The following is a 25,032-nucleotide window of genomic DNA, read 5'->3' as shown; positions in this document are numbered from 1 at the left end:
TTGACAGATGCCTACATAATTTTGACTTGGAAAATTTACCAGACTAATAAAACTCATATGTCCTCACTAAAAGCAAAAAATTAAAACCCAAGAAAACCACCCTCATTTTTCCAATATTATTTTTCTGCAGGGGATGGGAGAAATTATCTATCTATTATCTAATTAATAAAATCCAGTCAGTTGCTATGTTATCTTGAAGTACTAATACTTTGAAGACACATTATTTATGGCATTTATGTAGGATTAAGTTTTCAGAAGCAGCCTGCCTCAACCTGATGAGTCAGTCATGAGGCATCTGAATTAGGCGACATGCCAAGGAAGACAATTTGACATTTAAAGTGACATTAACCTGCAGGTTATCATGAGTTGGAAATTTCTCCTGCTAAATGAAAGGCCTGGAAGTGGAACTAATCCATCAAAGTTTAGACAATCAACCCTTTTGTACCAAACTCAGAAAAACATCCCAAATGAAAACAAATGAACTGGGAGTGGAGGGAGAAGCTAGCAAGCATTTTCCACTTTCTTCATCATCCAGATGAAAAAAAGAAAAAAAAAAAAATAGAAGGCCCTTCTGCATTTCACTCCTCCTTGGCACCGTTACAAGCAGAATCTGTAAAATGCATACTTCAAATTCCTTTCCCATGTCTTTCTTCCACTAGGAACTGGTGTTCCTTCATGCAGTCCCGGCTGGTAACATACATAGAAGCCTGCATGAAGGAGAAGTACATTATCAACTCCCAACAGCCCTGCCTAAACGGCGCACCAGACTGCCAGAAGATCATGTAAGTATCCTAAATGAAACTAATAAGGGCAACATCATTTTCTCTGAAGTATCTAAATGGTATTTTTAAAAGTATTTAATGACACATTTTAAAAACAATTACACCACCAACTCAGTTTAATACCAGAGTGACATAGGGTCTGATTTATGTACCTAAGGTGATCAAGCATTTAAGTAACCTAGGAGAACAACTGCCTTTCCAAGCCACCAAGTATAGGACTACACGGTGACTGATTTTTCAAATCTTCCCACGTGTGTATTCAGGAAAAAACAGAGACCACACCTTTTCCATGATTTTCAGGTCATAATACACATGCATAACTTAAAAAAAATTTAAAATCTGTGCTTGTGGCCATCAGCAAGACCATTTCCATGGCAGGAGTTAGAGATGCGCAACTGTCCAAGAGCTTACTCTTCTTTCAGAAGGACTGGCTGCCCAGAGAGTACTGGTGAAAGCCAATGGTGCACCTTAAGGTACCAGGACTGACACATTTTTAAAGTTGGGAGATACTGAATCCCAAGGTGCTTCTGAAGTGAAATAATATTTAATACTCACCTACATGTTTTCACATCTATGTAGTTACTTGATTGCAAAAATGCTTTTGTTCTTTGTTAATACAATTAATTTCTCTTTCTCCGAGCAAAAAAAAAGTTTCATGATTATTTCTAGTGAAGTTTTTAGCAAATTTGTATCTTCCTTGGTACCAGTGACATTTTTGGAATATTTGTTTAAAAATAAAATATTCTGATGAGTTGTACAGAACGTTATAGAATTTCAAGCTCAGTCCAAACTTGATTGCAAAGGACTCTATGACAATAAAATATTACAGTTGCATTTCTGATAGTTACATAAATTTGCCACCTGTGACATTTCTCAGACTTGCGCCAGACCAGTGCCAGCATGTTTGGAAAAAGTCTCTAGCGGAGATCAGTAAAGCATGAGGCAGAGCACTGGAGCCCTGCTCGCTGAATAGTAGTTATATTCTGTCTGCATGTAAGAATTTGCACACACCTCCTGTTGTAGACAGAAGGCCTGAAAAGCAATCTTGTGTAGGAGAAAAACAAAATTTCTGCAGACCGCCTAAATGTTTTACTAAGCAGCAGTGCTACAGTTGATGACAAATTTCTTAACCGTGTTCTGTGTTAGTCATCTGGGACGCGCTCGGCACCAGACTGCTGCTACAGTCAGTGAATTTACCCCAAGTGACACCAGGTGACAATAACTCGCAGTCTAACGCCCAGACTCTTACTCCCTAGGTACAGGACAGCTCTGAAGCCAGTCTACCAAGTGAAACAGAAGGTTCTGAAGTCTTTGCAGTGGAAATGCTGCCCTGGGTTTATTGGCAAGGACTGTGAACAGCGTGGTAAGGAAAGCTAGAGAACAAGCGCGAGAATTAACAACTAAATGCCAGTCACAGTGGCAAGAAACGTTTGCCTATTTGGTTTTCCTTTTTTTTTTTTTAAATTGATGCCTTATTTTCTTCAGTCTGCTATGCAGAAAATCACTGATATCTTGAATCAAGGAGTAGTTGTAATTAGCTGCAATTAGTAGCTAAAAGCATTAGCCACTTATTCTTCCATTAGTAGCACCTTTGCAATCTTTACACACGGATAAAGGTATTAATTTGCCGGGGGACCTGTCAGATGTACAATCCATCTAGGAATGCCTAATTCCAGGTAGAAACTGATTACATCAGAAAACAACGCTAGTGTGTGAAATGACCCTACGGTCAGTTTACAGGCTGAAGTCATCTGGCTAGGGAAATCGTAATGCATCCAAGTTCAAACAAGGTCGGCAGCATTCACTCTCCCGCCTGCACTGCTGCCTCCTCCCTGCCTTCCCTGGCTCCTGGAGTGGGCAGCAGCCCCACGACACAGGAGCACAGCTCAGACCGTTACTTCCGTGGAAGTTCTAGCAATAGTCCTCACATGCAATAAACCACTACAAGTCTTTGCACGGCCGAATAATGATGCACACAGCTGCTAAGTAAGAGAGAGGGGGGACAGTGTGGTTTAAAACCTGGAGCGCTTCATGGCATCAGGAGTATATAGCAAATAAGACTCCAAAAGAAGACAACTTTAAACGGACAAAAGGTAACTTCCCGTAGTTAAGGAAGCCATAACAAAAACCTCAAATGCTTGTGCGAATACTTTCATGCAATCTTTGCCTAACTCACCTACTCAAACAGACTCCATGGATAAAATGGGAGTTCCTGTTTTTATCTCTGTAAGTTTACCTTTTCTTCAGAGATTTATCTCTGAGGTGATGCCCCAGCCTGACCTTCGTTTATAGTGCTGGAAGGATATTACCAAATACAGTGCTTCTAGTTTAGTCTCTCCTTCTTTACGCTCGATGACCAAAGCCAGCTGCTCCATCTTTATCTCCTCATTTGTACAGCATTACTCGCTGTAGTTGGTGCCATCAGAAAGGTCAGGTAACTGTGGAACAAGGAAGAGAAATTTGCAGGTCCCCCAGGGGAAAAAAAAAAAAAAAAGCACACATATTTGGAATAGACTCATTTCTCAGGAGCAATAACTCAGCATGAGTTGAAAACCCACCCCCCTACTGCAGAGCATTGTCATTTATGCAATGTTGTGTGCTATTGCAGTACCATAAGCAAAGTAAATTCTCCAGACAAGATGTTCTTTCCCTAAGAATCCTGCATGCAGAAGCCTGTCTGCATCAGTTGCATTACACATGAAGCTGCCCTGCGGTACCTTGCTAAACTGTAGTAGTTTCTGCATCTAGAACACTTTCACAGATGTATTCCATCTCTATTGCAGATCCCAATTTTATTCTGGTGCCAGGAAATCAAACTGAAGGACGGGAAGAAGAGGAGTTCTCAAACCACAGTATGAACTTGAAGTGATTTTGCTTGCCATTCTTTTACCTCCTAGTCACAGATCAGAAAAAAAAAAGAGATGTATTTTTAGCTGCAATTTTAACGTGAAAAGCTCTGGACAATATCTCTAGTGAAAGCATTATTTGGCAAAGCTTTTACACAGGTGCATTTATTGGCATAAATGAGGGCTTTTGGCATAACACTACACAAATACTCAACACAAAGCATCCAAAAGTTTCAGAAGTTGTATGCTGGGCGGTCATCAGCGATGCCTAGTGAGAATGCCAGCCGGTACAGAGCGTTAAACCCTTCAGTGTCATGGATGTTTAACGCCTTGCTCTGCTAAGCAGATTCACAGGAAAGCACACCACGCTCAGAAGTCCTACCAGAACAACCATCTATTCAAATGCTGTTTTAGAGCAGCTACCCTGTAGCTTTGAGATTATTATTATGAGGTGCTGTAGATTCCTGTCTCAGTCACTCTATCCTAGTGACCTAAGTATCCAAGAAGGACCTTTCCTTACCCTCTGGGGAAATGGTATGGCTTGCAGTGCTGTTATGTATCTTCTAGCAACTGGCTTTAAGGTAGTATTGCAGCCCTGAGAGTCGTCTTTACATCATGCTCTCAGCACTGCATGAATATGCAGTTGCTTTACAAGACTTAAGTTTATTATTGGATTGAAACATCAGAGGTAACCCTGGAGGGTCAGAGGCCCCCAGGACGGCACAGCTGGGATATAGGTTTCTGCAGCTCTCAGTGTACACTTTGAAATCTACCCCTCAAATTAGCAGGTATTTATTTAGAATAACGTCCGTTAAAGGGCCCCTCAGTGAGAGTCAGCTATGACAGTTACACCCTATGCTTCTGATTCCTTAGTGAAACACCTCAATTGCTCTTTCATTCTGTCCTTTTATTCTGTGTTGTTAAACCTTGCTATCCTTTCAGTCAACTGGCTTGAAAGGAGTTATTATTCCAGAACATTTTTATGGCATGGGGAGATTTTAAGTGAAGAGCATTTTACTGCCACCACAGCTACCGTGGCTGAAGTTCTTCTGTTCATATTTAAATGTTAGGTTTTCATCACGGTTGAAAAAAGTCTTTGCAAAGAAACCATGAGTTTAGGTGCTATGAATCAACAAACCCCCTAAACGTCAGTGCAAAAGTTTCAGAGCAAAAAGTACAGGTGTTCTCAGAGGTCTTGTAGGAATACCTGTCACCTGGTCGCTGCACTCTGTTGCATGACTTTGTTTTTTTAATCTTGTGACTAGTGTCAACATCTGTGGATTCAAGAGAAATGTTGGAAGTCATTCAAAATCATGAGGCATTACTGGATGATCTTCAAAGTGATATTCATCAAGCAGTCAGCAACTTAGGTGACTTACAGAGAATATTTGAAAACAACGGTACAAGCATGGTGTTAGAAGTGAACCAGAGCAATTCAGGTGAGAGGTCTGACACAGAATTATCAGCCTGCCAATAGGCCCTGTAAAACCAAGCGGATCAGAGAGAAAAACTGAAAATAAAATACCCTGATATTCCTTGGTCCGATAGTTGTTTCTAAAGAGAGCAAAAATGGGTGCAATTCCAATAGAAATGAATGAACCAAATTCAAGAGTACCTTGAAATGGAAGTGAGAGGAAAAGCAGATTCCTTTGCACTTCTCTGGAATTTCAGAATATGCCTTAACCACAGAATAAAGAGGTTGCTTATACTGAAAATCTGTTAGATTACTATTCTGCTTCTATGGCTTCTTCTCTTCAATGGGGATGCAGAGTTTAGATTTGGTTTCTGAACTTTTTTCATACTCATGCTATATTCTGTCACATGTGGGATACCAGACTGGTGTACGTATAAAAAACCGGAACATTCAACCCTTCTGTGGAACATTATTCCTGTGTATATAGGAGTGGGAAGAAGAGAGCTACTGAATTTGACCTACTAATGTGAGCCATTGGCTCTCGGAAACATTTTCTAATGATACAAATTATTGTCCTCAGTGAATTTCAAGGCACTCAGGTTTGAACACTAAAGTTAGAAATCAAGCCTTAGTATAAGTCACACCTAATACAGGTACTTCACAGATTTTTCAGGTTATTTAGTGCTGGCCTGGAATATTCAGCTGTTAAGATGCTGTGTAAGTTTGTGAAGTAGAAGGTGCATTGTCAAAAGCATTGGAAAACGAACAACGTTATGAGACAGTCAAATAAGGAAGAGCCCACCAGCTAAGAACTGTTGTGAAAATGGGCAGTTACAGCCACTTACAAAAATGTTTGTCCAGGGATTTCAAAATGCTGTATTTTTATTACTTAAATGGGGCAGTCAATACATATCTAAGTTATTGCCTGCAGACTCAAAGACACAATATCCTTCACAGTAACCTTGATTTAAAATTAGGCTATTTCTGCAATTGTCAAATTTTGGGGAGTAAGATGGCAGTTACTATAGAAAAAATACATACCTGAGTTACCCTGGCCAGATTAAGGTGTGCTCCAAAAGCAGAATTTAAATCTTTTTTTTTTTTTTTTTTAAACTGTGTTAACAGATCTACAGGAAAGGCTTCTGCAGCAAGTTTTGTTTCCCCACGTGGAGAATTTTCTAAGGAAACATTTTAACCCAATGTGGGCAAGCTTCAACAGAAGCTTACAGAACCTCTCGAACATGGTAAGAAACCTGTCCCATGATGTGGAAGCCAACAAGAAAAGCATAGAAAGATTCCAGGAGAGCACTGTGCCCAAGAAGGAATTCCAGGAGCTGGGAACTAAGTTTGAATCGAAAGTCCAAGAAAACGTAGTGAAAGTTGATCAGGTGAAGAGAGATATAGAGAACCAATTGCAAATGCAGCGGGCTAGCATTCACTATAATCTCACCATGATCAAGGCAGATGCTGATACAAAGCTCAAGAAGTTTCATAAGATACAGCAGTCCCAATTCTTAGCTTTGAACAACAGCATAGCAAACATGAAACAAGAGCAAAACAATCTTGAAAATAAATTTGAGACTTTGAAAAAAAATTTAACAGAACTCTCCTCACATGACGGTCCCAAAGATGAAAATATCCAGTTAACCATCCGACAAATAAATGACATTCTGGCAGGGCATGCAAAGCAGCTTAAAGAACTTTACATGGAGTCGGATGTAGCCTTTCAGAATATTGAAGTTTTAGAGAGGTGGTTTAAGGAGTTAAGAAAAAATATCACAAAGTATAGGCCAGAAGATCTTACAATAACTTTAATGGAGAAATCACTTATTATGGAAGAAAACAAAGCAGCAATGGAAAGGCAGATATCAGAGCTCAACTATACTCTCTCAAATCTTCGGGAAAACTATTCAGATCTGTTGAGGTACATGGAGGAATGTAATTGCCAGAGAATATCTTCTGACATGGATGTACTGGATGAAGATTTAAAGAATATCACTTATTCCCTTGAAGGCACCCAATCAAACTTAAAGGCTATAAAGCACTTAGAGTCAGTTTTCAGAGATCTCTTGAGGAATGAAATTGACGAGCTCTCCTCAGCTTTTCCATCTATCCATCAGTCCCTTAACCTCCGTCAAGAAGAAAACAGACAGCTTCAGTCGCAAGTTACAGCTTTTTCAGAAGACATAAGCTCCTTGAAGAAGAAAGATGAAGAAATTCATCGACACATCAAGTATCTCAACAGTTCTTTTGTGTCTCTTTTGGAAGATGCCATGCGGCATGAAGCAGCACTGGAGGCTTTACTGGGAGAAGAATTTATGGAAGTCTTGTTTGAGGAAGATCCTAGTATCCTAATATCAACAGTATTTCAGCTGCAAGAATCTCTCAGACGCATCTCAGATGAACTCCAAGAACAAAATGTGACTTTAGAATCTCTTAGAAAGAGGTTTCATCTCTTGGAAAGAGGTCAACAGAATAATCGTGATGCTCGACCATCTCCTAAGCATCCCAAAGAAGAAACGCAAACACCCTCTCCTCCAGATGAAGTTACTAGTCAACGCAGCATCGTAGAACATATGGAACCTAACTACGAGGCTGCCAAAGATGACTCCTTGGATAGCTCAGCTTATAGCGATATCATGACTCTAAAGAATGATATCAAACACCTGAGCCTGGCAATCAAGAGGCATGAATCCAGAAGTGACATGAATCTCTGCTGCAATCATACACTAGCAAATGTAATCGAGCCACTCAACATTTCTGTGGAAATTCTCTCAGCAGATTTAGCAACCATCAAGCGGAAGCTGGAGGAACATCTGCTGATTTTTAAAAAGCTATTTGGAAGCAATGAAGAATTAGTTGCCTCAAATATAAGTCTGGATGTTACAAAGATTCAGTCCATGCTGACCAGAAAAGTGAGAAGGCAACAGAAAGGTCAAGACAAGCAAAGAGACAAGAAAAAGGGTGAGAAACACAGAGAAAATACGCAAATGATAAGTGGAAGAAATACAGTGCAGACCGAACTTTTGGAAAAAGGTGGGTTCTTTGCTTTTACTTGCTCATATGCAGGTCTAGCTTCTTCTGGGCCCTGCTGTTAAATTCCACACACAGCATATTAGTTGTGAGACCTGTCAGTATCTTGTGGGATGCTGGAAGGAGAAATTCTGACATCACTGACATCCTCCCTCTCCATCAGAATAAGCTGTCTGAGTGAGAACCAAGTCGATACACAGCTGCACTCTGCTCAGGGCCAACAAAATTACACCTATTACAGCTGCTGGGAAATTGGCCTTGAACAAATTCAACTTCAGGTGTTTAGAACACAAATTTTGTTTGTAGATGCTCATGTTAATGTAGTAGCAGTTTTCTCTTTTGAAGCTGATGGGGAGTGCTAGGCTTCCTGGTCTTGCTTATTTTTTTTTCTGTTATTTGAATCTGGTACTCAAAGCACCAAATCCTTCCCAACGTGGACAGATACATTAAATGAACTGCTATAATTTGCACAAGTGGAACAGGGAGGACTGACCAGAGAGCACATGCTCTCTTTTATGGCTATGGTTCAGAGAGACAAGTTTTCAGCTTGCACTTCACTGTGACTGGCCAGTTCCCTTTCCCTGCAAACACATGGCCACAACCACCTGGTAATTACAACCACCACAGCTCTAGCACTGGCTTTTATGATTGTAGCCCTTGTTATGGACGTATAACAGAGAGCAAAAATCAGCCCCTTTAGGCATCTGTGCTGCAAAACTGTAATTAAGACTGAATAAGCAGAGAATGCATTTCAAAACAATTTATTTTTAGGACAGCAAAAGTGCTACTTTTTTCATTTCCCTGGGTGGTCTCAGCCTTATACTTTTCCAAGAGTAGTGGTTCAGGTATTTCCAGGGAACCATTTGATCCAACCCCAGGCACATACCCAGTTCAAGCATTTAGCTCTGCGAAGGAGCGTACAGAAATCAGGCCTGATAGGGTAAAGTCCTATCTCCCACCCTGATGATCCTGGGGAGAGAAGAGTGCTCACTGCTAAAATCCTGTTCCTCTTTCTTTTTCAGACTCATTGGTGGCATTCCACGTGGGATTCTCAGAAGGAAAAGATAAAGAAAAAACTCTGAGGTTTAATGAAACTTACCTCAATTATGGGAACAGCTATTTCCCTGAACATGGCTACTTCAAAGCACCGCATAAAGGTGTCTACCTGTTTGTCATCTCTGTGGAGTTTAGTTCAGGACCAGCATTAGGCCAACTCTCCTTCAGCCGTGGGTACAAAAAAACTCTCTCAAGCAGTCAGAGGAAAACACCAAATGGAAACACCATGACTACTTTTGCTATGGCAGAAATGGAGAAGGGGGAGAAAGTATGCTTTGAATTGCTGCAGGGCTCTGTAGTGAAACGGAGTCCACCGGGGACAACAATGGGTGGATTCCTAATATTTAAAACTTGAATAGTGACATTTTGTTTTATTGATATCTTCCCATAGATGCAATGGATCAATTCACTATTGCTTCATCTGTGATGTATTCAATCCTACTGCATGTGTTTAAACATAGCACTACCCTAGATTTGTCTTCATGCTTCTTTTCTGGAAGTGTTTGGCTTTTGATTAGTTGCTTATGAGCAGCAATGGGATTTTCTTTCAAGTGGTAAGCTAATGGTTTGGACTCCAAATGTATCAGCACACACATTCCCAAATCATTCCACTGTGAGAATTGCACCTAATTAGGAAAAAAAAAACCAACACGTTTTGGTGGACCTTCTTCACTTAACACAAAGAATTTCTCCTTTCCCCTGGCAAAAGAGCATTATCCTGTGGCAAATACCCCCACCACAGGCAAGGAAAAGATTTTAGGAAGGACTGTATATGTCAACCCTCATACTTTATGAATGGTAGCTTAAAACCAAGAAGCCAGGACAATTTACCTTTTAGTTCTCTGTGGACCACAATCACAGACTCTCTTGGAAACTTCTGCAAGTCACTCCAATTCAATGTTCCAGGCTTTGCACAACATGAACGCTAGAAAAGATCGATCAAATCCAGTAAGATGCACCCCTATGCTAGTATTTGTAAGCAAGGATCTTAGAAACAGCCTGGTCTCTTTGCTTCTGGGCCTCTGTTGTTTTTCAACTACACTACAAAAATTTAATGTAACATTTTTAAGGTGAATTTAATCTACATTTAGACATCAGGAAAAAAATCAACAATATTAAAAAATATTGGTGAAAATGCAGTTGATTTCTAAAGATAACCCTGAAGAATATTGTGAATTTAGCCCAGAGTTCAGCATTTACATAGTTTAAAACCAAGCAAGCAGGCAAATAAAACTAACAGCAAAAAGGCAACCTCATTGGTCTGCTGTCATTGTTGACTATAAAATAAATTTATAATTGGAGTAATTCAAAGAGTAGAATTTCTGAATTGCGGAGTTCTTTTGAATTTCCAAAATCTAAAGATGACCATGTCTGGTCACGTCCTAAACTTTTCTTCTGTCAAATAAAATATCCCAGAGGCTTTGCTTTTAAAGAAGTTCTATTATTGTGGTATTTTTCCTTGTCAATCTTAATGCCTTTCAAAACAATATTAAAACAATTTGCCAAAATGAAGTGCATTTAGAAATTCCCAATGTTTTTGATGAAAGAGGTAAATTCTTGTGTATTTTATGCCCTTTTAAGGTAGCATTTTCTAAGAGAGATCTGTCCTGCTGTTAAGGGGGTTTCTCCCCACTATATGTATTCTAAGCAACACTAAACTACAGAATTATTAAAAACCACATGGGTACCAACACGTTGCACTTAAGGCAACAGTTCAACAAGCAGAAAATATCTATCTTTTGAAATAAAGCTATAAAGCAGTTTCAGCTACTGACTTGCTGAGATTGCTCCTCTCCATCCTGAAAAATCCAAAAAAGCAAACGTCTGAAAATGATCTCCCATCTACTCCTAGCCACTGCTGGTCTTCTCACGAGATTAATGGGCTGAGTCTCCCGATCTATCTGCCATGGAGCCACACCTCGCACTGCTCTGCGGCAGGCAGCATGATGTGCCCGCAAGCTCAGTGTCATCTTCTGTCCCACAGACTGCTCAAATATCTGAGGGAAGGAAGAGAAGAAACATTTGAAGAGGTGGAATGTCAAAAAGGAAGAAAAGCATTAAGTTGTAAGATTGGGTTCTTTCAGTACAAAGCTACTGTAGTGGGGTGACTCAGACATTTTCACCTATGGTCCTTCAGTTACGGGCTGTTGCGGTGGCAGCCGTCTGCAGCGCCCAGCCCAGCGTGCTGCCTAGGTCAGGGTAGCTCAAGGAACACCCACCTTCAGCGCACACCAACTCTGCAGCTACCAGCTAAGTTCCACAATTAAATACAGACAGTGGATATATATGTTTAAAAACACTTTGCTTGTTTTAAAGCGTTGCCAGAAAGCTTCAACTGGAATGAAAACCACACAGGTACTTGCCATCGGAGGTAGTGGACAGGATAGCAGTTCTTCAAGACAGGACTTTTAAAGATTTGGCATCCTTGTGCTTACCAGAGTTTACTTTTGTTGAAGAATAAGCCAGGCAAGTTCAGAGATCATTGACTCCAGAGTGAACACAATATAAAGATGTTTTCACATTTGCGTTCTTCAAATATGTGCATAAGTTAGCCACCTGCATACACAAAGACAACACACTTGACTGGAACACTCTCATTTTTAGACTATGAAGCAAAAAATTAACAAGAGAATGGATTAAAATATTCTATTGGCTGCATAAGCCAGGAAGCCTGACTTGCTTCTCAAGCACAAGAGAAGAGATGATTAAGCTAAAGGGTTGTGGGTTTTTTGGTTTGTGGTTTTTTTTTTTTTAAAGAATATATCAGCTTTTTAATAAACTTCCATCTAAACCACCTCTCAAACACAAGCAAACTATTTGACTACTGGTATAAATGTCTTCAATTCCCGCCCCTCCTCAAACACTTGTATCATTGTTTGCAGTTTTTGGTGGGTTGGTTTGTTGGTTATTTTGTAAGGTTAACACAGCCACATCACCATGAACTCCATTTTTAGGCAACAGACTAGAAAAAACCATTTTACTGAAGAGACAGCAGACTCCAGATTAGGACCTAACGGAAAGAAAAATTTGCCACAAAAATGGCAAGAGGACAAGGGTGATTAACTGACAATTTAAAGAAAAAGCTATTGGTTGGCTCAGTTGATTAAGAATAGGGGATTTTCAGAGATGAAAAACAAACTGAAGCTGACCATAGGCATTAGGAAAAGACAGCTGTTTGTAAGAATAGACAAGTTCCACCAATTTATCTCAGAGTGGACCATCTAGACTAGCATGCCTGCTGGCAGTTTCAGCCAAGCACCAACAGGCACGGAAACATGTATGCTCACTCCAAGATATAGAGAGATATCTCATCGCCTTGAGCCTCATATTTAAAAAAAAAAAAAAGCCTCCAACTTCTCTTTGTACTTACCAAAAATCCTGTAACTGCCAGAAAACACTGCTGACAGCTCAGGTTTCTGGATTGCCAGATCAAACCACTAAGCTTTATAGATAAAAAAAGCTGTGCATCTTAATGCCTTTGCATAATTGTTACTGAAACTTTTACTGCTTTATAAATGTATCTTATAGTGCTTTACATTTTAAAATTAAAGTCTCCTAATGCTTTTTTCTTTTCCATTACTAAGGTGATCTCTTTACTTCACCCAAAATGCAAGCACCCATTGTATATCACCAACAGATCCACCAGTGCCTGAATTCTGCAATCAGAATCACTCAGACCCTTTCAGATACCCACATCAAGCCAGTCTCTGAAGTCCGTGGTGGTCACCCCTCATGAACCAGACTCATGAGGTGTCAACCCACAGCAGTGGTCCTCTCATGACTCAGATTCACAGCCTGTATTGACTTACCACATAAACATCAGTGAGAAAGACTGGTGTTTTGGGGAGCAGTGAATATTAAAGCTGCAGAAGGGATTAATGAAATTAATGGAATTAAATCTCATCCTTTATGAGATTAGTGATACCTCTGCAATTTACAAGGTTGTGATTCAATTCACCAACTACTCAGTGCGCTCTTCGGCTTGCATACAACACACACGTAGGGATTTTAGATATGTCGCTGGATATGGCAGTTTCAGTTCTTAAATACTGATGCAAGCTCGTCAGTAACACATTTTTATATAGAGGTCAAAAATAATCATGCACAAACATCTTGATATTCATTATTAGCAGGCAGTAGAATTTATTTTCATTTATCAAAACCCCCCAATTTCTTCAAAAGGACTCTCGTACCTTTGGGCTATAGCACCATCCTGTGGTCATTTCGAGAAGCAACATTAGGGGAAAAAAAAATTAAGTGCTCATCAAAACAAAGACTGGTGTAGAAAGTTTCAGTTATCCGTGGTATTTTCATACCTCCTGTAACGCTAATATAAAAATCCCAGTTTTCAAACCAACCATGATCAAGTGTAATCGGTGAAGATATTCCACAAAGTACACAACAGCCACAACCTTAAGAAAAGTTTCACTTTGCCAAGATACTAATCTTAAGTAGACCAAACCTCTGTGCAGTATAATTTTCTGGTATTACGCATTGAGGTAAAAAAAAAAAGTTAAAACTACCTACAGTCTGGTCTTCCACAGTATTTTCCCCAACTCTAATGCAAGAACTTAATGCTTGACTTTACAGGAAAAAAAAAATAATTTATAATTATCTTCACAATATGCTGGTACCAGTTTATATGATGCTCAGATATCAAAATTTCTAGCTACTGTAAAAAATGGGCTTTAAAGCTAAGATTATTCCCAATCAAAGGTAGAAAGAACAGAAATTGATCTTAATTCTTCCTGCTTGCAAACTAAAGGTGAACTCTGTGGAGAGTAGTAGCTGATGCATCCCTTCAATGAGAACATATATTCTGAGATTTTATAGAATTGTATACTCACGGATGAGATATCCCCTTGATCAGTCTTCATCTGCTTGAATCATAAAAAACAGAGTGAATTGGGCAGGCTGTCCCTGCATCTGCATCATTTTGTAACCAACAGCACATAACTGTATCAGCTCAAATCTCTTAATTTGGATATCACTACACAAAAAGAATGTACACAGAGGGAACAAAAACCAGTTACAGAATCCCCCATCCCTTTATTTTTTCTTCCTCTTTTTACTGGAAGAGCTCGATGCAAATTTATACGAATAAAACCAACACATGGGGTACTCTCATATGCTCAAATAAAAGAATTATGCAATTTTGACTTGCTTCTGGCTTTTCTATAAGACAAGGAAAAAAGTCAGGAGAACGAAAATTGATTTTACTGTTGTGCCCAAATTTAGTCCAAGGAATACAGAGCCTGAACTTACAGAGCACCAAATAATTCTAAACACCATTGAACAATAAAACTTATTCAAAGACTATGGGGGGGGGAACGGGGACATAAACAAGGTATTAAAAAGTAGGGAATTATTTAGTTACAGTATTATGATTTCCAAGTCATTACATTTTTAAGGCAAAATCTTATAATAACAAAACACGTAACTAATGTGTACTAAAATAAGGTTATTTACTTAAAAATGATACATTGGACATAATCTGTGTACAGAACAAGCAATTCATGGTAAACTCAGTAAGGCACCTTCTAAAGCAGATGCTGTACAAAATACATTAGTGTGTTACATTTTTAAAGGAGTATTCTACACTTCTGGCATATAACACACACAAGAGTGTGACCATTTGTCTTGTTCCACTCTTCTTTCATTTTATTTACATCTTCTCTAGGTTAACTACAAAGTTATTTATTTTTCTTGTATACAATATAGTACATTTCATTTTGGGCACGGCATGTCAGAGCACAAACGTCACTACGTGATGTGGGCTTCCATCATTGCATTCGAAGGTAAAATATTACAAAGCAACAATTACATGAGATTTGTTCAAAAATGAGAAGTAACATGCACTCCACTTCTGCTATACCAACCCAGGCTAACACACCGTGACTCCATAAAGCACTGCCTCGTTCAACACTACCAGCCATTTTTAGACACCACCCCTATTTGGAATACAGACTGTGGGCACAGGATAGATTTCTGACTTCAGAGGCACTGTCAGAGGAACGAGGAAGTGCTAAATCATTTTAGTATTTGACAGAAGATGAGCGCGTAACTTCCCTTTAAGAATATCTGCAACAGCCAAAGAATGCTTTTTAACTTATTGTCTTCGCTTCCCAAAGATTTTAGACCTTTAAAATACAGTCTGTGAAGACAGAGTAGATGAAATGTATCCAAATGATTTGTTTTATAAACACATTCAAGTGGTCATTTAGATCAACATCTAAAATCTGATTCCAGACTACTATGGAGGTAATTTATAATATTAATTTTAGATTTTATTCAATATCTCAAAATAGACTAATTAAGAAAATAATTGGGGAAAGTGATGCATATTGGGAAAACCGCCAGTTTCTTGAGTAAACGTCAGGAAAAATTACATATTGAGTAAAACTCAAAACGAACTCAAATGTAAGCCTAAGCCTACATATTTTTCTATAGGAATATGACGTTTCTTGTGGAATTTGCAAGTTAACCAGGAACACAGAAACTTTCCTTTCAGTTGCTGTAACAGTAAAATTTATATAAGCAACTCAAATGGTTTTCCACTGAACTGAAATCACATGGAGCAGGTTAAATAAACAACCCCACCCCCCCACCCCCGCCCACATGTGAGTGTTTAAGAACTTCCAAGGCACAGTCTTGATACTCCAAGATATTTTACACACTTCTGATTTTTATATTAAAAAAAAAAAAGAACACATTCACCAATTTTGGGGGATTTTTTTTTTTTGGATGACAAATGCTTAGAATTTTGACCAACAAAATGAGATCAAACGCACTCCAACAGAAGAATCCTATTACTCTCCTGACTTCAAAGGCTTCTGAACTCTACGGTTTTGCATAAAGCAACAACTTAGCTTTAGAATCTGCACTAAGTGTGCTTACTTAGGTAAAAATTAATGGGCAAGCTTTGAGCCGAATTTTTTCCCCCGAAAATGATTGCTAAAATATCAGTATAGACATACTTGGGCTCCGAACAGTGAATGGCTTTGCGAGGAATGTAGATACGTGCTCAAGTGCTTTATGCAGCCAGGTCCTTTAGTGATAACATGTTTTGGAATATCAGGGAATCAAAGAATGCTAAAGACCTAGCTGCTCCTCTTCGGAACAGCAACAACTGCATATGCACAATACGTTTGAGTATGAACCTACACACTGAAGTGCTGATAAATTAAGGTGAAAAGATGTTTTTTTCTCTCTCAAAGATCAGTCACCTTACTACTTCTGCATTAAAGCGCATGTGTAAATCAATTTAGGTCTTAAGATGTCTACCAAAAATCACCATCCTATTGCCTTGCAAATGCCTAAACAATGGAGGAGAAAATAAGTGAACAACTAAAAACTATCGAAATTCACACTTTCAGCAATGGCTTTCTAAAGACCTGGGAAAAAGGAATTAGAGAATTCACAAAACAAGTTTACAGTTAAAAATGCTGTGGTAACTTCTAAAAGAAATTAAAAAATATTCTAACTAGGAATGGGTTAATTCAAATAGACCTCCATGCTCTGAAAGTTTAAGCTAGCAGGGTACCTACATAAACATTTTTTCCTTCTTATTGATAAAATTCCCAGAGAAGGGGGGGGGGAAGCTTACCCCTTCCTTCTTTTGGCTCTTACCAAATATTTTCAAACTACCTGTGCAAAAATTATGCGCAAAGACACGATTAACAATTTCAAACTCATCATATATTTCTTGGCAATGGACGGAGAAATGTTGTTTTAAAAAGCCCTTTATCATGAGAATTGTGGCACAATATCATATATCTCTTGCTGTTTTCAAATAAGTTAAAATCATAGTTGACACAGCTATGAACTTTTCAGCCAGAATACATATTAATACTTAAAGGCATTACTGAACAAAAGTAATGACTTTATTTAAAAAAAAAAAAAAAGAAATGTCCCTTGAAATAGCTAGTTTTCTATAAAATATGTAGAACTGTTAAATAAAGTCTGTACATCACAATAGAAAATAAAAATACTGCAATCTTTTGCCTGACCATTTACATTATGTGAACTACAGAATTAGAACAAAAAAATAACGTTAGAAGGTTGTAATTGTTCACAAATCACATTAGTTCTGTGTTATATTGTTTTCTATGAGTTGTATTTTCAAGGGAAATTTAAGCACATATCAAAACAATCTCCATGTACATATTTTAAGACAACAAATACTCTGGCAGAGATCAATCTGAAGTTTTAACATTTTTTCATCAATTTTAATATTATTCGTAACTTTTTTCTTCAAATCTCGACTATGGCATATGTGTGTGCGCGCATGTATCTAATGTACACATGTACCTAGGACTAGGTGGGTTTTTTTTACTAAAGCACAAAACATACCGTATAAATAACTTCCCTTTTTAAAGTTATCTGGAACAAGATTTACAGTACAAAGTTATAGGCACTTAAATTATCAAACAGATTCAATGGTTCCAATACCGTGTGTTCGTTCTTCTGATGATTGATGCATTTGAAGCTTCAGCTTGAGTTATGGTACTATTTTCTAACTTCAAAGTAGATGTGCCAAAGGAGTTATAAATCAGTAATTCTGCCTCACAGCAACCTCATGGAGGGGTTCTGGTATTTAACCAACTTGTCTGGATCAGTGAAGGAAAGAAGGGAACTAGTTTCCTGTGCAGGCCAAAGAGATGGCATGATAGGACCAGATTTTGTGATTATGTTAACTTTACCTTTGTGAATTATCTTTCAATGCCATTCCTCCCAAACTTGCCTAACTGGAACTTAAAACACCCACTGATTTACCTTGTCTCAAATCTTGAATTTTATAACTGTCCTCTAAGTGGCCCACAGACATGGCCTCCTGCATTTACATCAGGGCAACCCAGCCCAAAATCTTCCATACGTTCTGGATCTTATCTTCAACTGTTCATGTTTTCGGTTCTCCTGCTCTTGACCTTCACTGTGTTCTCTAATCTTCTGAGCGCCTGGCCTGTGCTCCCTGCCTTCCCTCTTTTGAGTCTGTAAATCAGATGTGTTCTCAAGCATTTCAAAACTTACCTTCTGCCGAGTTTTGTCAAATGATCAAAAAGCATGCTCCTACAACTTACTGACTCCCTCTTTATGGCAAAGAGTTCAGAGCATGACAGACACCTACCACTGAGTCCCAATAAAGCAGAAAGGCAAAACACATCATCAGTGGTCTTTCTGTTAAGATGTAAATTATTGTACAGCAAAAACGCTGGTTGCATGGGGCATTATGAAATATATACCAAATGTCATCCAGCAACGGAGCCCACTAGACTGTAAGTGAGATGACCAAGGTGGTCTCTACCTCTAAGAGAGATTGTTTCAAGCTCTCTACAGACTCAGGCAGGCATTCCTTAATTTATTAACGATTCACATTTTTGAAGTTCTCCTTGTGACCAAAACAAGAATAGAACTAAAATTGAAATTTTGGAAGATAACTTAATAGCAAGGAGTAAATTCTGTAACATGTCTCTGATTGTGGAGCCACAAAATGCATGGAGCCCTGACCGTAAAACTTTGTTCATTTAAATGGTTTCTTATCTACTCCAAATGACAGCAAAATAACCCTGGCACACACATAAAGCCATAAGGAACTGTTAAACTGAGTAGTATCACAAACAGATTCATAACATACAGGTTGTTTCACAAAACCTTGGTATGGATTGACTAGGTTTTATCAGGTAGAAGGCAAAAAAAAAGAGCTTATATTCTCCATCTCTGCTGAATCCATATAGCTTGTGAGGCTTTCACAGAAAGCACTGTAATCTGAACATTCAATTCAGTACCCAGAGTTTTACTGGAGACTAAGTATGACTGAAGTCTCAATGCAGCTCAAACAAAAACAAATGTGATTCATCAAGGCTGTCCATATATGTAGCATGTAGTGTATAGAGGCTTTCAGTATCACAGTCTATGAAGTACTGAAAGATTTGATTAGCAGCCTGTAGAAGTGTGCTGAGAAAACATACTGAATCTCAGTTATTTCCTCTTCCCACATAGGTCTCACCCATGTTTGAGTGAAAAGATCTAGGAGTCCAGCTTTGCTCTCCAATGTCAATTTACTATGTCATATCTTTACATCTTGTGATTCCACCATCTTGGCAAGTGTCTTCTTGATCCTCAAGGCAGTGAGCCTTGAGGCAGGATTATGAGCCCAGCATTCAGACATTAACTTCAATATTGCTCTTAAACACTGTAAAATAAAAAAAAATCAAAGGAACAGTAGTGTAACAACTGACAGAACTTAGAGGTATATAATTTTGGTTCACTGTCAAGCCCAAATTATAGAACTCTTAAGTCCAAATGTGTAACTTCTACATTTTCTGCAAAATTTCTGATCCAGAGCTATTATAAACAGATCACCTAGAAACCAAAACAAAAGCCCAAAACCCACCAACCACCGTGTCCCAATCCTCTTTTTTCCTCCCCTTCACTGCCTAGTGTTAGAGTAGCTGGAATTAACTGAAGTGCTTCTTTAGTTTCACAAAGACACATTACCAGAATTATCATTACAACTCAAGAACAAAGGTACAAAAATGGTAGCAATAAGCTGAAAAATTTCCATTTATATGTCAGAAAATCTGTAGAGGACTTTCTCACTGAAATCAAGATGCGACAAAAGTTCTTTCAGCAGTCAAAAAATAAAATGGAAAAAACTGGCAATTCCTAAAAGAAATTAAGGATTTGGGGAAGAAAGTACATGGCATATCTAGCTTGCTATGTGAAACATAGTTACATCTTATTTACTGTGTTCAAGCTGTGGCCCTTGAAAAACACATGAAGATTTAGTATTTCAGTTACATCATGGTCCTGGAATGTAACAGTAAAAAAGAAAAATGGAAAAAAATAAAAGGGATATCTACAAACACAAAGAAATTGCTTCACATCCCATGAATACCTTATAAAATGAACCAATATGCTATATATATATTTTAAGGCTAATAAAACCAATTAAAAGCTTGTTTCAGTTTTAGCTCCAATCAAAACTCTGAAAAATATTTCACTATCTAAAAAAAAAGAATATCTAAGAGCAGTATTCATATACTTGGATGCTGCTTAAGGGTATCTTCTCCTTAGATTAATGAAGAGATAAACTCAAAATACTATATTTTTTATGTATTTCAAACATATCTTTCTCCTATTAGTGCTATGACGTTTTCAAAATATCAGAATGTCTGAACGTAGTCCCTATTTTACAATGTTTTGGTAATTAATTAACTAAAATACCCTTCCATATTAACGAACAAACTGAACTTATTTTTCCTTTCAGCATACTCACTTCATCGCTATTCCACCTATTTGATACTACTGGGCGTAGGCGTTTGACACACACCACTTCTCTCATGTCCTCATAGGATGGATCATTTGGCACCATGTCATAATATGGCAGCTGATACTCTTCAACAATACCTGGAGATAATTGTGAAAGATTGAGAACCATTTAAAAAAAATAAATAATCTGTGTATCTACTCTGAGATTTCCTCAGCCAGGAGCAAAATTTAACTCAATTTTGTGCCAAGGCAAACCCACCACACTGTTATACTGCGATAAAAAACTGACTATTTCACTATAACAATAATTTATCAGAAAAGACCCAATATTAAGTTTAATAGCTACACTAATTCCTTGCAGTCCCTTTGACTTTGACACCCAATGTAGAATTTGACATCATCTAATCCACCACATGCTACAAAGAAACAGGGAGAAACCATAACATGGAAGAAGAGAATACAAGTGAAGACCTCTAAGGTCACAAAAGAAGAATGAAAGAAAAGGAAAGACGAATCACGAAAATACATGTGAGGAGAAAACTGAATGACACCAGAAATGCAAGAAAGTATAACAGAAGAATAATATCTTATCAATTACATTTTATAAGCTTAATTAACAGCACCAGGGTGAAACACATCTGCATCCCACTATTTCTCAGAAACCAGGCACTCTGCTTTTTGAGTAAGGAAAAAAAAAGCCCAAGCTGCTTAATTCTAACAATCAAAAAGGCTTAGCTCAGTGATTTTCAAGCTGTACTACTGCTTTTAAAGAACACAAGCCTGTTGATACAGCAGACTTGTTACATTATTTCCTGAAGAAGTATTATTAAAGTGAGACAAGGGCCTGGTAGATTTTATACAGATTAATTAAAAGTTTACCTCCTGTGACGCAGCGCCGAGCCATTTCCCAAATGATCAGCCCAAAACTGTAGATGTCAGCCATGATGTATGGTTGGAAATGGTTTTTATTCAGGCTTTCATCCAGGACCTCTGGAGCCATGTAACGTTTTGTTCCCACTCTAGTATTCAAAGGAACATCAACTTCGTTTGTGTCACTATATGGAAATATTAGGAAGTTAGTGAGTTGTGGACTATTACAAGACAAGGTAAGAAATCCTGTAAGATGCAATCGTTACACTGCAAAGCTCCCATTTACCAATTAAAGTATTTCATTTGCTTCCCTCTCAATACTACACCTGAAATACACTGTACCTCCCTGAGAAAGATTGACTAGAAAAAAATTATAGCGAGTATGGAAGTTGACAGTTTACTGCTGCTTTTGCAAGACATGGAAAACCATATGAAAAAACTGAATAAGAAAACCACTATAAAGATGAGTATATTTGGTAACAGCTCAGGAAATTATTTGCAAAGGCTTATGCTTTCTTTCAGGCTCTACTGTACCAAAAGATAATTCTACTGCTCCACTGGAATAAAAAAGTAATCAATAATACTATTATAGTATCACTTTTTTGATTGAATTTCAAATCCCTTTACAGTGTTGAAATTTTCTATGAGATAATTTATAATGAAACTACATGATAGCAATTACTATGAAAGGCAAGTTTTGAGTAACAAATGAATTGGTCTCCTCTTCCTTTCCTCCAGAAACTACTTGTATTTTCCACAAGAGTCCTTTCGTTGTTCTCTTAACAACCTACTTTCATCTCAGTGCTTACCAGCATTCAAAGGAAGAACATCATTTTACTCTCCAAACTGAAAAAAACTGAAAGCATGCAACCAAATTACTCCAACTTCCTTTTAAATTGGACATCTGGGACGTTAAACAAAATTATATAAAAGCTTTCCCATTACAGAGGGTTTGTTCACCTACCTGTTAAACTTGACTGCAAGACCCAAATCAGCAATGCAGCAGGTTCCATTCTTCTTTATCAAGATGTTTTTACTCTTCAGGTCCCTATGGGCAATAGCAGGCTTGCCTTGTGTCCCATAAATTTCTGTGTGTAGGTGGCACAGACCACATGCAGCAGAATACGCCAGTTTGAGGAGAGCCCTGTTGTCTAGTGTAGTGCATTTCAGAAAATCATACAATGATCCATTTTCATGGTAATCTGTAATCAAGTAAAGCTGTGTCCAGGAGCCAGTGCCTTTAATATCTGCAGCTATGAAACCTATGAAATGTATAAACAAAATTACAATTTATTTGTACATAATTTTTTTATGCAACAGATTAAGAATTCCTAAAGCTATATTGTCTTGCACTGTACCAAAGGATACCTGTTCCCCTTACAAAAAGTAATAACGTAGAAGCTCAGATTTCAAGTATACACGAAGTTACCGTTCCACTTTTCCAGCAAAGAGACTGCAGACATGTTTCCAACCAAAGGCAGCAAGATTCTACCGTTTTAATAGCATTTTATTAGCATAAATTAAGGGACACCCATCTGGTTATTCCACAGAAGCCACGATATACCCCTCAAGCCACCAAGAACTTCTCTTTCATTCTCACACAAGCCCTCCAGTAGCCAAACTATGTACTGCTTCCTTACCAAGGATGTTTTCGTGACGCATTAAGACAGTTTGGTAAATCTCTGTTTCTCGGAACCAACTGGCTTCTTCTGTGGTGAAAAACACTTTCACTGCGACTTTTTCACCCCTCCATTTGCCCATCCACACTTCACCATATCGTCCTTTTCCAACTTGCCTCACCATCTGAATTTGTTTGGCAATAGTGCGCTGGACCTAGGAAAAAAAAGATTAAAAATGAGGGGAAGATGGAGGAGGGAAATGCAGCAATTAACCAGGAGCACCTGGACAAACTGCTTCTCAAGCTTGGATGGCTTAGAGTTTTGTTCCCACTGTAAAATTTTTTTCTGTATTATTTTCCACTATGCCCATTTCAAACTCATTATTGCTGCCTCCAGGGAAGAATAGTATAACAAACCCAAAAAGATTCAATCACCTCAACTTCTTATTTAATTCAGACGCATTCTCTTGCATTCTGTTTGTTTCTATTTTATAAATAATTACAGTCATCTATCTCACTGGCTAATTTTTATGCAAGTATTACATAGGGTAGAGAACCAAAAGTTAAGAACAACAATCAGCAAATAAAGAGCAAATCTCTTTTATCAAACAGTGGACACTAAAAAAAAAAATATCTTTGAGTTTGCTCAATTTGATACTTGTATTATCTGTTCACTGCATTTTTACCTTAATGTCTGTAGGCTCTAATTTTTCTTTAAATTTTGCTAATGCCATCAGACTTCCTAACATACAATCTGATTTTGCCCTTCATTTTAGTTCATTATGTGAAGATGGGCTTTCATACATGTTTAGTTTGTACTATATCTTTTCAGTGCAATTGCATATAAAAAATTACCACACTGTACAGATAAACTGCTTTGTTCCAGACACCAGGTACAAACCAAACTTTGTATTTGATGAAGAGAAGTTCAGTGAAGAAAAATCTGAGTTTATGATTTACCAACAATGGTAGTCCTGATCCACTCCCAGAACTTTGAGACTGGTCAATAAGGTCTTTTAATGACTCCCCAGCTGGAATAAATGCTTCATCTTGTTCCAGGTCACGATTATAACAGTGCCGCTTTGCCATCGACTTACAGTAATGCCTGCAAAAGTAACGGAAGAAGTTAAGCTGAACTCCAAAGCACTCTTCAAAATATGTAGTAAATTGAGCTAGGAAAAAAGCTATTTAAATGTACAAGTTTTCTTAAAAGAAAAAAAATATCAGATTTTACTGTACCCTTTTTTTTCAGAAATGTATCTTCCATGATTTTTTAATATTAAGAAGCTGTAATGCATGTAGAGGCATAGCAGTTTATTATGAGTCAGGTGGAAACCCAGCATTTTTAATACTCTGCTCACAGCCAGTGTTACTAGCATACCACCGCTCGTTTTGTTTTAAACAGACTGAACCTTGAACCATGGCAGATGAGGCTGACACATGCACATTTCTGCTGAAACTGCTAGAACAATGATCATGCCCAGCATAGGGCTGGAGCTGACAGAAGCCTGCATAGTCTCTTAAACTGCACCTGCATGAATTGCCATAGCTCAGCCCGTCAATGATTTAGTTTTGAAACACAACAGAAAGAGGAAAAGATATAAGACACATCCTTGGCGCTTTAGGTTTGCAAAAGCACTTTACAAAGGTAAATCTCAGAAGTAGATGGAATTTAACTATAGAATTGCCTGAAGATCTAAAAACATAAAAGCATTAAGATATTCCTGTTTACTGGATACTATAGCATCAAAGTTATGTGTAACTTTGAAAACTTTAAACACTTCGCAGCCAGAGGAAAGGATCAAATTCACTTAAAGTCTATGCTGTGAACATTTCATTTTACCTAGCAATGCAAACTGCTATCCACCGAAATGTGCAATTACAAATTTCACTTTCAATCTATTTTTGTCAGAAATAAGTATTATTAACTGAGTACATTCACAAAACTACTGTTCTGTTTACATTCATTTGGGAAATTAAAAGTGTTGCCAATAAAGAAGGTGCTTTCCTTACTTGTAACAAAAGCAGCTAAATAAGATGATCATGACAATTATGCAGACTGCCATCGAAATCAACACTGCCATCCAATGAATGCTGCCATCAAAAAGTCCATCTATTAAAAAAAAAGGAAAGTTTCCAAAG

General features: G+C 38.0%; 2 protein-coding genes across 7 annotated transcripts in view; one reads left to right on the top strand and one right to left on the bottom strand.

Annotated features, from left to right (window-relative positions):
* Window positions 1-17,039, top strand: part of MMRN2 (multimerin 2) — a 29,251-nt gene extending 12,212 nt beyond the window's left edge. The window contains exons 2-7 of one of the 2 annotated variants that reach the window (XM_075109744.1): window positions 660-782; window positions 2,039-2,145; window positions 3,566-3,634; window positions 4,894-5,067; window positions 6,168-8,078; window positions 9,098-17,039. In XM_075109744.1, the coding sequence (XP_074965845.1) occupies window positions 660-782; window positions 2,039-2,145; window positions 3,566-3,634; window positions 4,894-5,067; window positions 6,168-8,078; window positions 9,098-9,486 (2,773 nt within the window). In that variant the 3' untranslated portion in view covers window positions 9,487-17,039. The remainder of the gene's footprint in view (window positions 1-659; window positions 783-2,038; window positions 2,146-3,565; window positions 3,635-4,893; window positions 5,068-6,167; window positions 8,079-9,097) is intronic. The other variant, XM_075109745.1, reaches the window with a different exon arrangement.
* The window catches only part of BMPR1A (bone morphogenetic protein receptor type 1A), an 85,669-nt gene continuing 75,209 nt past the window's right edge, over window positions 14,573-25,032 (bottom strand). For all 5 annotated transcript variants that reach the window (XM_075109750.1, XM_075109748.1, XM_075109747.1 and 2 more), the window contains 7 exons: window positions 24,904-25,003; window positions 23,851-23,995; window positions 22,913-23,105; window positions 22,237-22,534; window positions 21,282-21,457; window positions 20,410-20,540; window positions 14,573-19,323 (listed from right to left, as the gene is read on the bottom strand). In XM_075109750.1, coding sequence (XP_074965851.1) covers window positions 19,198-19,323; window positions 20,410-20,540; window positions 21,282-21,457; window positions 22,237-22,534; window positions 22,913-23,105; window positions 23,851-23,995; window positions 24,904-25,003 — 1,169 coding nt within the window. In that variant the 3' untranslated portion in view covers window positions 14,573-19,197. The remainder of the gene's footprint in view (window positions 19,324-20,409; window positions 20,541-21,281; window positions 21,458-22,236; window positions 22,535-22,912; window positions 23,106-23,850; window positions 23,996-24,903; window positions 25,004-25,032) is intronic.

Source organism: Phalacrocorax aristotelis, chromosome 14 (assembly GCF_949628215.1).
Source record: "Phalacrocorax aristotelis chromosome 14, bGulAri2.1, whole genome shotgun sequence".
Taxonomy (NCBI): domain Eukaryota; kingdom Metazoa; phylum Chordata; class Aves; order Suliformes; family Phalacrocoracidae; genus Phalacrocorax; species Phalacrocorax aristotelis.
This window is presented reverse-complemented; position numbering and strand designations above follow the sequence as displayed.